Below are 15,064 nucleotides of genomic sequence, written 5' to 3' on the forward strand. Positions count from 1 at the left end.
TGTATCTGTTATTTGAAGTGTAGCTGCTGTGCTATATTGAGTGTTACTGATCTATACTGATTGTAGCTATACTGCACTGAGTATAGCTGCTATGTACTATGTGTAACTGTACAGTAACAAGTACCATTACTACACTATGCTGATATTAAATGTTACTATACTTTTGTGTCACTGAACAATATGTTGTAGCTTTCCTGTACTGGGTGCAGCTGTACTATATCAGGTGGTTTGATATACTATACTATATTACTATTATTGTCATTTAAGACCATTTTATGCCATTGATATAACCATCATTTCATAGAATAAAATTACACTTTTACATATTATAAATTATTATGAATGATTCTTAATATTCAGACATTCAAGCTGACATGAAAGATTTTTAAAAAATATTCACCACTATTGGTGAAAAAATCTATTTTTAAAGGGAATAATCTGGCCAATTACATTAATCCTTTCACACCCTGCATCCATTGCAATGGACATGGTGTGTTTTCTTCTTTTTTGTGTATTATTTCACTTCACACAGATTCAGACCTATTATTCATCAGAACACACATTTATTCGGAAACCTAAAATATCTGCATAATTTATATATTAAAATGTTTCTAGTATAAAAAATGGTATATGTTATATGAAAAAAAGTTTAACAAATTAGTTCAATTAAATCAATGTATTTATTTGTTTTAATTGTTTTTGAGCACATTACAGACAGAAACAGCATTTAAATATATATTGTTTTATCACTAGAACATAAGTCAGGTCTGAAAGGGTTAAGGAAAGCATAATATAATGTGATATAATGTGATATCTTGAGGTCAGCAAAAATGATTGTATATAAATCTGTATGCAGAACAATACGTTAATAGCTGTGACAGGCCTATATCTGCTAATTAATGCCCTAAATGACATTTATATTTTTATTTGGAATTTGTGAAATACGTATTCCATAGTTTACAGAATAAAACAACAGTGTCTATTTAATGATGTGTACCTATAACATTGTGCAAAACCATTTTGTTTTTACTTTTGAGAACATTCTAAGATTACTACGATTATACTAATAACCACAGTAATTCTGTCCACTAAAATCATGATATTACATTATTTTCATACCTTTTTAGCTCTAGCGTGTACTGTACTGAGTCTGACTGTGCTTTAATGAGTGCAGCAGTACTATTCAGGACGGTCTCTAGTGTGTACAGTGCGCTCTTTGTTGTGGTGATTTTTCTCTCTTAAACAGATGAGGGTGTGTATATAAAGACAGAGAGGAAGAGGGTTCAGAGAGAAGGAAGGAGAGAGAGTTTAATGAATGTTTTATGAATTTACCTTCCCTCCAGTGCTGAGAGGAGAAAAGCACAGCACACACAGAAACTGAGCTGTATATATAGAAGAAGCTCAAACTGTAAAATAGAAATAGTTCTCACACACACAGAGCTGTCAAACTCACACTCAACGCTCTGTCAGTCTGACACCGTGTGAAAGTGCTAACATGGCACATTATAATAAGCTGTTTCTTAACATAAAAGAGTGGTGCATTCTCCACACCACTCCTCATTCTGAGTACAACATGTTCTGAATAATGAAAATTTTAACTGTAAATTCACTATTCCACTAATATACAGAGTAGACTAAATTAACGGGTCCCTAAAGAGCTTTACACCAATCAATAAGGACAATCACAGTGTAAACACCTAATAATGAGTCTGTAACCAACCAATCAGAGCTCTGTAACCAGTCAATCAATCAAGACTCTGTAATCAACCAATCAGAACACTGTAAACAACCAATTATAATGCCGTAACTGCAGACATTAAAATCAGCACTCAGCAGCACTGAAGCCAACCATCAAAATATTCAGTAATTAGGACTTAATTAAGTAATTAAATCATTTTGTAAAGAGAAAAGAGCCACTGAACCCACACCACTGCAGACAGACACACAATTCAAGATCACATTAATCCTTCTTAAACTGCCACTACAGCAAGTATGACATGTTACACACACTCACACACACACACACACGTTTCGCAGACACAGCTACATCTTAATCTGATGACAGAAACACCCTCCTAATCCTCCACAGAGCTTTATACCTCATTACAGAGCACACACACTTCCATTGTACAGTGCACATACGTATACACTGAGATAATGGTTTTGTATCACCAACACCTGTAGCCCATATACAGACCAGGGTCTGTTAAGGGGTTAAGGTAGGCTATTTAATAAAGGTCAAAACTGGGTCGACCTGTATTATAATGTGTGGCGTGAGGAGGCGGGGGAACCGTGGGTCCGCCCCACGCCGGAACTCACAGCCATGTCTGTCCCAGCCGGTTTGCATTCAGGACTGATTAAGCCGCCAGCTGGGACAGGCATAAAAACTCTGCCTCAGCTCACACTCGAGAGAGACTTGGACTTGGGAGGAGTGAGCTGAGGCCGCACGGACCTTTAAAACGACCACTAAGTGATTTATAGACTCTAGAGCCCCATTGGGCCGAGCTATGTTTATTTAAGTTTGTTTTTGGGTGTGGTGGAGGGCATTTTGGAAAATAAAGGTACGTTTTGAGTTCATTTAATCCCCGTGTCTGTGTATCTCTGTGTGCTTCCTCCTTCCGGGTCACAGTGGTCACGCCCCTAACCCCAGGGGCCTACCACAAATGCCATCTTCTGCTAGCCCTCCCCTAGTATTCTAAAAGTATGTTAGCACCATGCTAACCTCGTGAGCCAGTGAAACGTGTCATCTGTTCTACAAAAAAATATCAAGACTCAGAACTTAGATGCCTGTTTCTTATGTCCTATCTGAAACTTATTAGCATGTGCACTGTACAGTGTACACACACACAACAGGCAGAATCTAAATACAGAAGCAGGTCTATCATTGTTTAACTACTGAGAACTATTCTGTTCTGAACAGTTCTGAACCAGTATATTCCCAAAACTATAAATGTGCAGAAATGCTATTACATGACAAATATTTCATTTTTATCTATTTACTTTTTCTTAAAATATATTTAGAGTATGTGTTATTTAGTATGCATGTAGTTTCTGAAATTTAAATATTGATTAAAATATAGTACCAGTCAAAGATTTGGACACCTTACATTCAGTGGTTTTTCATTATTGATTTTTTCATATATATTTTAGTGTCTTCTGGAAGAGCAAGAGTTTCCTCTTTTGCACAGGATAAGTTAATCAGAGTTACCAGCCTCAGAAACCGAAGTTAACAGCTCCCCAGATAGGAGTCCACCTAATTGTACTTCGTTTAACAGCCATATGTGTTATGTGCTCCTTCATAGTCTGGATGACTTCAGTATTAATTTAAAATGTAGGAAACATTATAATAATAAAAACATTGAAGCTGAAGGTGTGAGAATGATGGCAGTAAAGATTACTTTTAATCGTCTAATCTAATTATTATTTTTTGATTAGTTGATCAATCAAATGATGTTATTAATTATTCCAAATAAAGTGTTTAAATAAACCGTAATTAATAAATATTATGTACTTCTGGACATTATTCTTCAACAAAACACACAATACAATACAAGTAAACTGTAGATTATGTCAGAGCAATCTTTTATCTGAAAATGATCACTATTTGTGCTTAAATTCTAGACTTAAAAAGAAAAATGTCTATAACTTAAAATTGTTTTATCACAGATCAAATACAGCTCTGGAAAACATCAAGAGACCGCTTCAGTTTCTTAATCAGTTTCTCTGATTTTGCTATGTATAGGTTTATGTTTGAGTAAAATGAACATTGTTGTTTTATTCTATAAACTACAGACAACAATTATCCTAAATTGCAAATATTGTCATTTAGAGCATTTATTTGCAGAAAATAAAAAATGGCTGAAATAAAAAAAGACCTCAAATAATGCAAAGAAAACAAGTTCATATTTATAAAGTTTTAAGAGTTCAGAAATCAATATTTGGTGCAATAACCCTGGTTTTTAATCACGGTTTTCATGCATCTTGGCATGTTCTCCTCCACCAGTCTTACACACTGCTTTTAGATAACTTCATGCCACTCCTGGTGCAAAAATTCAAGCAGTTCAGTTTGGTTTGATGGCTTGTGATCATCAATCTTCCTCTTGCAGTAATGCAGTAATGGATACAGCGTTATGGTGCTGCTGTTTTGTGCTCTGGGATGAATGTGATTTTAATGGTTGGTGTAGAGCAGTTGTAGTGCAGCTTGCTCTTTAAAGAAATACATGATTGTGTCCCAAACCACACACACACATATACATCTATACTTACTTTATTAATGAACACACTTCTAATAGTGGAGTTTTATTTATAAGACACCGGTGTTTGTTTCAGTGTGTGATTTGTTTGTCAGTAGGCGCCATATCTTTATGATGCTCCAGCCCTGTATGTAACAGAATTATACAGCAAGTTAGATATGCTGGACTTTGACTTGAGGAAATTTCCTCAAAAGAGATCTTATTGAATTTTAATTGTCTTTTACCAAGAGCTTTACTGTACTGAAGCTCAGATCTGCACACACACCAATAAACTGCAGCTCTAATCATTACAGCCTTCTGAGAACACAATCACCAGGTAACACTGTGTGTGTGTGTGTGTGTGTGTGTGTGTGTGTGTGTGTGAACCTGCTGTTCAGTTTCATATGACTCTGTGAGTCTCCAGAGGCCATGCAGGTGTAGAACAGAACAGCTGCATGCGCACACACACACACAGTCGATAACTAAAAAGCAATGGAGGCTAATTCCTCACCAATTAGCTAGAAACAAGAGACTGAGCCACACCCCTATTTGAACAAACCAGCACAGCCCCGCCCTTTGGTCACAAGATTGCTGACACAGATGTGCAAATGCACAAACACACACACAACATGTACCTATTGGCCAGACATGGGCTATAGGGGTATAAAGTCCCCAGCACTGACCAATGGAGCAGAAAAAAAACTACAATCTCTGGAATAATGGTGCTTCATGGTACTTTCAGAATAAGTTGGGGAGTTGGAGATGATAAGGCGGGGTGGTTTCATTCAACATCCTGACCTCACTGATGCTCCTGCTGCTCAATACAACCAAATCTTAACAGCAATGTTTCAATAGCCTTTCATGGACAGTAGAGACAGTTACTGCAACAAAAGCAGGATAGACTCTAATTAATAAAACTTGATTTAAAAGAAACTATGAATGAGCAGGTGCCCCAATGCTTTTCTCAATATAATGTAATTACTGATATGAATATGATGTTTAATAATAGTGATAATGAATTCTGTATAACAGCACTGTCTTTTCATATACAGTAACAGTCAAATGTTTGGCATACCTTCTCATTCTATGCGTTATTTTTTTTCTGCATCCTTCACTGTAAATTAACAAATTAAACTCATCCAGATTATAAATGAAGAGATAAGTATTTATGTAGTAAATTAAAAGTGTAAAACAAACCAAAATACTTTAGGTGGCTCTTATCTGGAGTGCTGTTAATGTGCGCTTTCTGAGGCTGGTAATTCTGAAAACTTATCCTGTCCAACAGAGGTATCTCTTGGTCTTTCTTTCCTGGACCGATCCTGATGAGAGCCAGTTTCATTGTAACATTTTTGTTCTTGACATTACATTCTTGAGGATAGTTTTTTCTTTACTTAGATCTTACCATACATGGATTAGAACATTCAAACTCAAATAGGGTTATTCACTGTATACCTGTAACTCTTCCTCTTCACAACTTTACAACTGATGCTCTCAAACACATTAAGAGGCAAGAAATTCAAGTAATTAATTCTTGACAATTTCAGTACAGCTGTTAACTGAAAGCCATTCCAGGTGACAAGCTGGTGAATACTACATCCTGTCGTTATCAGCTACGTGGGCGGAGTCTCTCTGTACTTAACAATAATTGGTTTGTAGAATGTTAGTTATTAGTTCAGCAAGTTGCTTTGCCAGATGTATCTCTGTCAGAATCAGAATAACCTTTGTGTAAAAGATTATCCTCAGGTTCCTTTGATTTATGTTTATAAATAACGGTTAATCTACTGTTACAGTAAATAAATCAATAAACAGTGTCAGATTTCGGCAGAACACCAATACTTTTTTCCTCTGGTTTGTTTAAAGACTGGCTTTACTTCCTGTAATTGGTCCGAAAGTCAGAACCATCTGGAAAAGTGCTTTCAAACTGCAGACGAACCGGTCCATAGTTCGGTAGGTCTGGACTGAGGCCACCTTTGGTCCGGATTGTGGTTCAAGGCCAATTTCGCACCTGCTACTTTGGTTTGGACCAAACTGAAAAGTTCAAACAAGGCAGGTGTAAAAGCCCCTTAATGAGTATTTGTTGTTCTGAGATGTTTGGAAGAATTCTTTGTGTTTTAGATTGTATATTTGTTCTACCAAATGCAGAAGAAGAATTTCAGTCCCGTATAACACTATTTTGTGTGTAAAATATTGTGATATAGCTTGTTACTGAATTTTCACCTGTACCATGCATAGCGCTGCAACAATTAGTCGATATAATCAACAATGTCGATTCATTAAATTTGTCAAATTAAAAATTTGTTGTTGACTGATCGGTAATTTGTAACAGTCCTGTCACAAAGTGCTGAAGCGCAATGGGAGATGGGTAAATGGCTCATTCACACAGTTTACACTAAACTTAGCCTACGTCTCCAAAAGTACCCAAACACTCAATATCAGTACTTTCCACATTTAAACAACATCCAGACATTTAAATGCCTGTTAAATCTCATGTTCAGCTGTTTCTGTCGTTTTTAAGGATAGAGGACATATATAATGGAAGACAGAAATAATTGTTGAATAATTTACATATTGTTAAAATAATCATTAGTTGTAGCACTAACCATGCATACAATATTTGACTAATTGATAAACTAACATATTAAAACTCATACAACAGCTCTTTGTTGCCTTCTTCACTTTCAAACAGCATACAAAGATCATTTGACCACCACCCTCCAGACTTTAAGCACAGCTTCTGCTGCCTGCTGCATTACCCTGACTGTGAAAAATAAATATAATGGAGATGACAAAGCAGTTAGTCTTGCATGGATTCTTTGCTGGCCACGCAATAACCTGAGCTGACACATAAAATCATATTGGATCAATGTCTTTAGCTGTCAGGACCATAAATAAGGACCTGCACACTGGCACATTGGTCAGTCATACTGAATGAATTTTACTCATATACATTCACCTCAATAGTTTTTAATCACACTCGTAATTCTAATCCAACATTGTTCAAAGCTCAGGCTGGAAAAGATTACAAACCCTTTTCAAAATATTCTGAGAAATCCACCGATACACAGTCAGACAAATATGTATAATAGTCCATGAGGTCACAAAGGAAGCCAAGGTAACTACAAAAGAACTTTCTCACATTGGTTAATGTTTATGTTCATGAGTCCACCAGCAGGAGAACACTGAACAGCAGCAGTGTTCATAGCAGGGTTAATAGAAGAAAGCTTCTGCCCACCAAAAGAACATTGCTGCCGTCTGCAGTTTGCTAAAACTCACATGGACAAGCCAGAAGGCTATTGGGACAATCCAGCTATTGCACCCTAATCCAATAGAAATGTTGTGGAAGGACCTGAAGCGAGCAGTTCATGGGAGGAAACCCATCAACGTAACAGAGTTAAGGCTGTTTGTGTATGAAGGAATGGGCTAAAATTCCACCAAGGTCATATCCAGGACTAATCAACAGTTACTAAAAACATTTAGGTGTAGTTATTGTTGCTAGTTCACATACTTTTGCCACTCATATGTAATAGTTGGATAATTCCCCTTAATAAATAAATCACCATGTCTAAAATGTTTGTATAATTTGATTGATTTCTTTATCCTCCCTGTATCTGCTTTTAGAAAGTGCTTGAAAACCGTAAATCAAATTTACGCAGAAATACAGAACATATTAGAGCGTTAACAAGACTTCATGCACCACTGTTTTCAGATTAACACAAGCTGTTTTCCTAAAAAAAATCCTAATTATATAGTCCCACCCAGTTCTTTTGATTTTCCAAATCTAACCATTTAATTATCATCTGTCCCCAAAGGGCTTATCCCAGCCTCAAAGTGTTTCCCCAAATACAAAGCTCCAAATCTCAGCCTTTACTCAAAAAGCTTCCCAAAATTTCTTTCCCATCAATCCTAATCACTGCCTGAAAGTGTTTTCCCAAATCAAACACTTTAAATCTCAGTTCTGTCCTAAAGAGCTTTCCAAAGTTTTCCTAAATAATCCTTCCAATCCCAGCCTGAAAGTGTCTTCCCAAAACATAACACTACAAATCCCTGTTCTTTCCCAAAGGGCTTCCCAAAGTTTCTATTAAAAAACAACACTGCTAATTTCACTGCTCTGAACTTTGTTACTAGATGCTATGAGCTTCCATCAAAACAAACGGCTGCCAGGCTCCTGTGGTTAAATTTTAACTAATCAATGTCAACAATATAAAACCCCAGCAGGAGTGAGGGAGCGACAGAGAGCAGGAATTTCGGTGGAAGCCGCCGCTATTGTTCCGTGACCTTTCCAAGCAGAGTCTGACTGCTTTATGAGGAAAACATCACTGGAGAACACACACTCACTCTCAAACACACACACACATGAAAAAAGAAGACAAAAACTGTCCCAGTTTTAAAAAAGTACAATTCAGTGTCCATCCCATCTGGAATATCATACAACAGCAAAAAGTGTATTTCTGAAACTGTAACTTTAAAGAAATGAGAAAATTTACTTTAAATGGAAGTTAATAAAAAAGATTTTATTCTAAATCATTCTGGCTTATTTTGTTCGGCCCATTAATCACTAAATTCTGATACAGTGTAAAGAATACCTGCCAGATTCATATTATGTCCTAAAACGAAAAACGAGATAAAAAGGACAAAAGTAATGAGACATCTGCTCATTCATTGTTTCTTCTGAAATCATTTGCATAAAAGGAGTTTATCCTTTTTGTTCTTGAGTAGCAGTCTCTACTGTTCAGGAAAGGCTTTCAGCTAGATTTAGGAGTTTTGGTGTGAGCAACAAAAGCATTAGTAAAGCCAGAATGTTAGATGATCACCACCTGACCTCACCCTCAACTCATCTCAAAACAGTTCCACTGCTCCAGAGCTCAATGCTATGTATGTATAAGTGCTCTCAACTCACCCCCAAATTTGACATACAGTAACTGCTCAATCAAATGAATAGGGTAAACATACGGTGAAGAACATTGGTATTTAAATTGTGTGAAATTCACACCAATAAATCCATAATTCCTGCTATTTTTTCTCAGTAACATAGTCACTGTGAAATCTGGAGAATAGTTTTGCGATATATTGAATATCACTGAATCGCAGTTTTGAGATATCACTGTTATCATTATTTTACCACAGCTAAAAGGTGCTGGAAAAACTTAAAAAGGGCTTTAAAAGAGCTTAAAAAGTGCTTAAATTTTACCTTGTAAAAGGTGTATGAACCCTGAATATTGCATTTTGCTATACAAAAGAATCCATTTGATCAGGACCCCAAGAAAAAAACATTGCTTAGGGCCCCAAATCTTCCAAATCCGCCCCTGTTCATACCCTCCAGCCCACGCCTGGTATTAGGCATGGTACCAACAGGTTCTTGTTTATCTGCTTTAGAGAGTCCTATTCTAATGGCAATACGTCTCTGTAGGGAGACACAGACAATCTGTGGCAATAATGGGTGTATCTGAAGATAGCTGAATACATTAATTAAAGGGGTGTCCACAAACATTTATATATTTAGCTGGTTTGTGCAGTCTGATCATCACTGTCTAAATAAGCACAAACACACAAACACAGCAGGTGGTCCTCAAATATGGGGGACCCTTTCTTAAGCCTTCGCTCACTCAGCATTTTAGTAGTGGGGGAGGTAGACTGGAGCTCAGCATTGATCACTCACACACACACACACACACAGAGACACACACACACGCATTCTTTTTCAAGTATCAGCTGTATTCAAAACTCCTCAGACCCCAATTCATCTCCACTCACTCGCTCGTGTGGGGTCCTCACAGCCCTGCCCCCAAATCGCTGAGAGATAACCCCTTCTTATGAGGCTAATGTGGAGCTTATACTCCATCAGTTAGTGTAGTGTTCAATGCTCACTTAAAACTCAGATTTATTTTAGATAAGGTGCACTTAAAATCCTTTAATTTTCCCAAAAATCATCAGTGTGCCTTAAAATCCTGTGCGCCTTCTGCATAAATTCTGCCAGTCAGGTTGTAAGGAGCAGTAAAGCCACTCCGCTAAAGTACAGCGTTATACAGGAGTTTGAGATTAGTTTAGTTTCTCCAGCAGTATTAGCATTAGCCGCTAAACACACTAAGCACTAGCGCTTTCACCATTCAAAGGTGAGTATTTTCAAACTGTAGCCTGCTGCTAACCCCAGCTAGCACTGCAGGAGCAGCATTAGCATTAACCGCTAATCGTGCTAAGCGAGAGAGACGAGTATGTTGGACTGTAGTCTGCGTATTTACCATATTAAAATTTTAAAATTACGTGAAATAAAAATAAAGTAAATAAAGTAAATAAAAAGAAGCGCTTCACTCACCCAAATAAACAGTTTTCAGGAGAGAAATCTGTGTAGATTAATATCCAGGGCTCATTTGACTTAAAAAAAAGGTTTTTTTTAAGAATTGCAGTTTTGTTTACTTAGCTTAGCTTTACTTTAGTTACTCCACCACCCAGTGGCATGATCTGCTGATTTAAAAGGAAAACATGGCGACACCCCTGTTCCTTACTAGTGTCGCATAATGTGCCTCATAATCCGATTTTATTCATGAAAATAGAACACAAAATAGATGTTCATTAGTAGTGTGCCTTATAATAGGGAGCGCCTTATAGTGTGAAAAATATGGTGTATATAATGCTTGCTCGCTTGTCCCCTTTATAAATAGATCTGTTTTTAGACATTGTAAAATTCTGAATTCAGAGAATGTTACACAAGTTTTTGTCCCAAAAACCATGACTGTTTAAAACAACACAAACTATAGGTATCTTGCCCTATAGCAATGTATGTTGTTGACATCACTAAATAGTAGACTATGAGGGGTAATGCCGGGTGCAGAGGTGATTTGGGGTGGGTTTTTAAACACTAATAAATTAAGTGCACATTGCCCTATAGCAATGTATGTTGTTGACATCACTAAATAGTAGACTATGAGGGGTAATGCAGGATGCAGAGGTGATTTGGGGTGCGTTTTTAAACACTAATAAATTAAGTGCACTAAGTGAGAAGTGGATTAACTAAACCTGACAGAAAATTGCCAGCTTTGCTACAAACATTACATTCAGTGCTTGTTATAAATATTCTTGTGGCTTCGGACACCTAGGGCAGGCGACATATAGTGATTTTTCACCAGCCTGATATTTTTGGATCCAGAAAAAACATATGCTATGCTGTTAGGCAAGCTCATTAACGAGTTCTTGATCGTTTTATCTGGATGACCAGCTGGTATTGAGCTGGATTTTTAAGCAGGTTAAGGTTCTATCAAATATCAGCTACATTAGCATTGTAGCTCTAGCAGCAGTGCTAGAGTGGGGAAGAAGTGTCCAGTACTTGTTGGCTAAATTATCAATGTAGCTTCTGTGCTAATTAATGGGGTATAAGTTTTTATTTTACTGGAGAATTTAGTTTTTCATTAAGCTATTGCTTGCAATCCACTGTCTTTGTCTGAAGTTGAATTAAGATCAGTGCAGTCACAGCCCTACAGTTTATTTATCCACTACTGCACCCACCAGTCAAACCCAGTCAGATCAACTGGTGCAGGACCATTCTAAAAATCCTAAAAATAGGGGTCACCAACGGCTCTTCATAAAGAACACCAGACACAAGCTCACACCCCTGTCTCTCTCTCACGCACGCACACACGCGCACACACGCGCACACACACACACACACAGATAGACTGCTTCATTAGCATGTCAATAGTGTGACCTCTTTCCCCTGTAACGGATTACCGCACAATTCATCCCCACTAAAGTCGCCCATTCAGTCACAGGTGTGATGGAGCTGCACTGATTCCGTCCGAATTCCACAGTAGATAACTTGACTAAACTGCTCCCTTAAACTTTCTCTACAGTTAAAGCATCCAGAAAACAGACCTCTAAACTCTTAAACTCTACCGTTCTCAAACTCTCCACCAAACAAATTCAGCTCAAGAACAGATGCTTATCCAGAAAAAAACATACCGAATGCTGGGAGGCTAGCTCCAGACTTATTAACTCTAATCAAACTGATACCACTTATAACATCTGTAAGTCTAATAACACTGATAACAATAATAACAATAACAAAGGAGTGTCCGGTCCATTCACTTTGTTACTGTTTCAAATAACAATGTAATTAAAATCTATAAATCTTAAAACAAATTCCACTAGGGCATTTCCGTTATTGGGCATTTCTAACTTCAGATATTTCTATCCATGAATCCAGATAACCAAATTCCTGAGATTACATATCGGAATCCCCATATAGTCCATATAACATTATTAGTATTAATTAGTATTAGCATAAGTTTAGTATTGGAATTATATTGAATTTTGGAGTTAAGATAACAAAAATTCAGATATCTAAATTTCTGATTTTTGAAATTCGAACCTCTAGGAATTCTGAAGTTAAGATATTAGAATTTCTGTGTTTAGAAATACAAATAAATGAGCCTATATAGAAGAATTCCAGAGTTCAGATATTATAATGTCTAAGTTAAGATATTAGAACTTCTGTGTTTAGATATAAAAATACTTGAGCCCATACAGAGGAATTCCAGAGTTCAGATATTATTAAAATCTTAATTTAAGTATTGTTCTAACTTTATATATCAGTTTTGGCCTGTTCCCTGAGTTTAGACATTGGAATCACTGGAATGATATCTGTACTCTGTATAAACCCATACCTTGAGTTCTGATATCAGTATCAGACCGGTACTTGGTGTATCTGTACTAAATAAAATGTTGATTTATATAGAGCCTTTCTCAAACTCAAGGTCACTCCACATCCCATCACCAATATAGATCCCTGGAGAGTGATTAGTGGCCGATCAGTGGACACACACACATACACGCATACCAGTCCATATACACATATTCCCATACACTGCACACTGCACACTACACACATACACACATACACACACAGTTACAAAATCAGTGAGTGCAAGGGAAGAGACAATGGAGCTCACTTCTCTGCAGCACCCACACACACACTCTGTACCCAGCCCATCTCTCCCTCTCTCTCTCTCTCTCTCTCTGTGTTTTACAATGTCTCTCGCTCACCCCACTGGTCAGCATGGATGGTCCATCAGCTGCAGACATCCAGGACGTCATGAGCTCCTCCGCGTTCTCGCGGGTCCAGTTAAAGTCCGAAAGGTCAGACTACAATCCAACAGGTCAGGTCCAACACAGACATACACACAAACACACACTCACACACACTCTGATTAAAGTCCACTGGACTACAACCTCAGAGCTGAACGCTGCAGCTCACATCCTCAACCTGCTCCCTCACACACACAGAAATACACACACACACACACACACCACAGTTGGCCTCACACACTTCCCAGGCACGTTCAAGCACACACTCCTATACACACACACATTAACACACACACGGACGCTACCAATCTGGCAACAGTTGTTGGGCTTTTGGCCACTCCCACTCCCTCTATCTCTCTTACTCTCTCTCTCTCTCCTGTTCGCTCATTCTCTCTCTCTCTCTTTCTGTTGTTGCTAGGCAACTGTTCAGCTGGGCCGTCCCCCAGCGGTGACATCAGACCAGAATATGTGAGTAGAGATCTACTGCAACACACATGCACGCGCACACACACACACACACACCGCCAAAGCACAGACTGGCAGGTATAAAGAAGAGTCTCTGTGTGTGTTTGTGTGTAGTCTGGATGATATCTACAAATAATCACCACATTATTTTCTTGTTAAAACAAGATTATCAATGCTCCTCCTCCATCGAATTTCTTACACACACACGCACACACACACACACACAAACACTTACAGTTCTGCAAAGTGAACCTGCTTTTATGTAGGTCCAGCTTATTTACAATTCTGATGCAGGTTTTTGTGATTGTGGAATAAAATCATTAATTTTCACATAACCATTATTAAGTTATTTTTGAAGGTTATGTTTCTTCTCAATTCAGATATCAGAATTCATGATATATTGCATGCTATAATCGCTACGTTTTGATAATGGAATTCCTTTTACTCAGGTATCGGAATCAGTGACTACAAATGTTGAATTTACTGAATTCAGATGTCACAATTCAAATATTGTAAATCCTGAATATAGACACCAGAACTCCTGAGTTTAGATATCAAACATAAGGTTGATATCAGAATTCCAAAGATTAAATATCATTAAGTGAAGATTCTGGAGTTTCTGATATCAAATAGTTCAATATCTGAATTAGGGGTGGGCGATACGGCTCTAAAATAATATCACGATATTTCATGGTATTTTCACGATAACGATACTTTTGGCGATATGATAAAACACTGAATTTGAAAAATTATTTAGAATTTTATTATTACATGTAATATGATATGGCTAACTGAGATATAAAAAAATCAGATTTGTAACAGAAGTCAATGATCCAGAATGTCATTATACTAGTAATGCACTCCAAATATCTCCATATATCCAGGATTAAACAGGATTATAACCGGTAATAAAAACAGTGTGAATTTTTATTTTGCTAAAAACGGTAAAAAAGTACTAGCCTGATGTGATAATTAGGGGTGGATGATAATGCACAATATTTCAGGGTATAATATCGTTCACAATATTCTACATATTTGGCGATATTATCACGTACGATACGATATGGCACACCCCTAATCAGAATTCAGATATTGGAATTCCAAAGCAAACATTTTAAAATTTCAAAGATATCTGAATACCAAAGTGTAGCTGCTGGAATTCCAGAGTTCAATCATTGGAATTCTCGTATTTGTTCTGCTGATATTTCCTTGATTGTAGTGTAATTAAATGTAATTTAGTAAGTTCTGGCCAAACGACAAATGATTGTAAAATGGCAAAAATCAAGAGAGAG

At 37.2% G+C, this 15,064-nt stretch overlaps 1 protein-coding gene across 2 annotated transcripts in view; it reads right to left on the minus strand.

The window, feature by feature from the left end:
- The window catches only part of rab11fip4a (RAB11 family interacting protein 4 (class II) a), a 91,874-nt gene that overhangs the window by 36,023 nt on the left and 40,787 nt on the right, over positions 1-15,064 (minus strand). Inside the window, exon 1 of one of the 2 annotated variants that reach the window (XM_007233758.4) lies at positions 13,266-13,625. The exons of the other annotated variant lie outside the window; for it this stretch is intronic. Coding sequence (XP_007233820.1) covers positions 13,266-13,316 — 51 coding nt within the window. The 5' untranslated portion in view covers positions 13,317-13,625. Of the gene's footprint in view, positions 1-13,265; positions 13,626-15,064 lie in introns of those variants that run through there. 2 annotated transcript variants of the gene reach the window in all.

This window comes from Astyanax mexicanus, chromosome 19 (assembly GCF_023375975.1).
Source record: "Astyanax mexicanus isolate ESR-SI-001 chromosome 19, AstMex3_surface, whole genome shotgun sequence".
NCBI classification, from domain to species: domain Eukaryota; kingdom Metazoa; phylum Chordata; class Actinopteri; order Characiformes; family Acestrorhamphidae; genus Astyanax; species Astyanax mexicanus.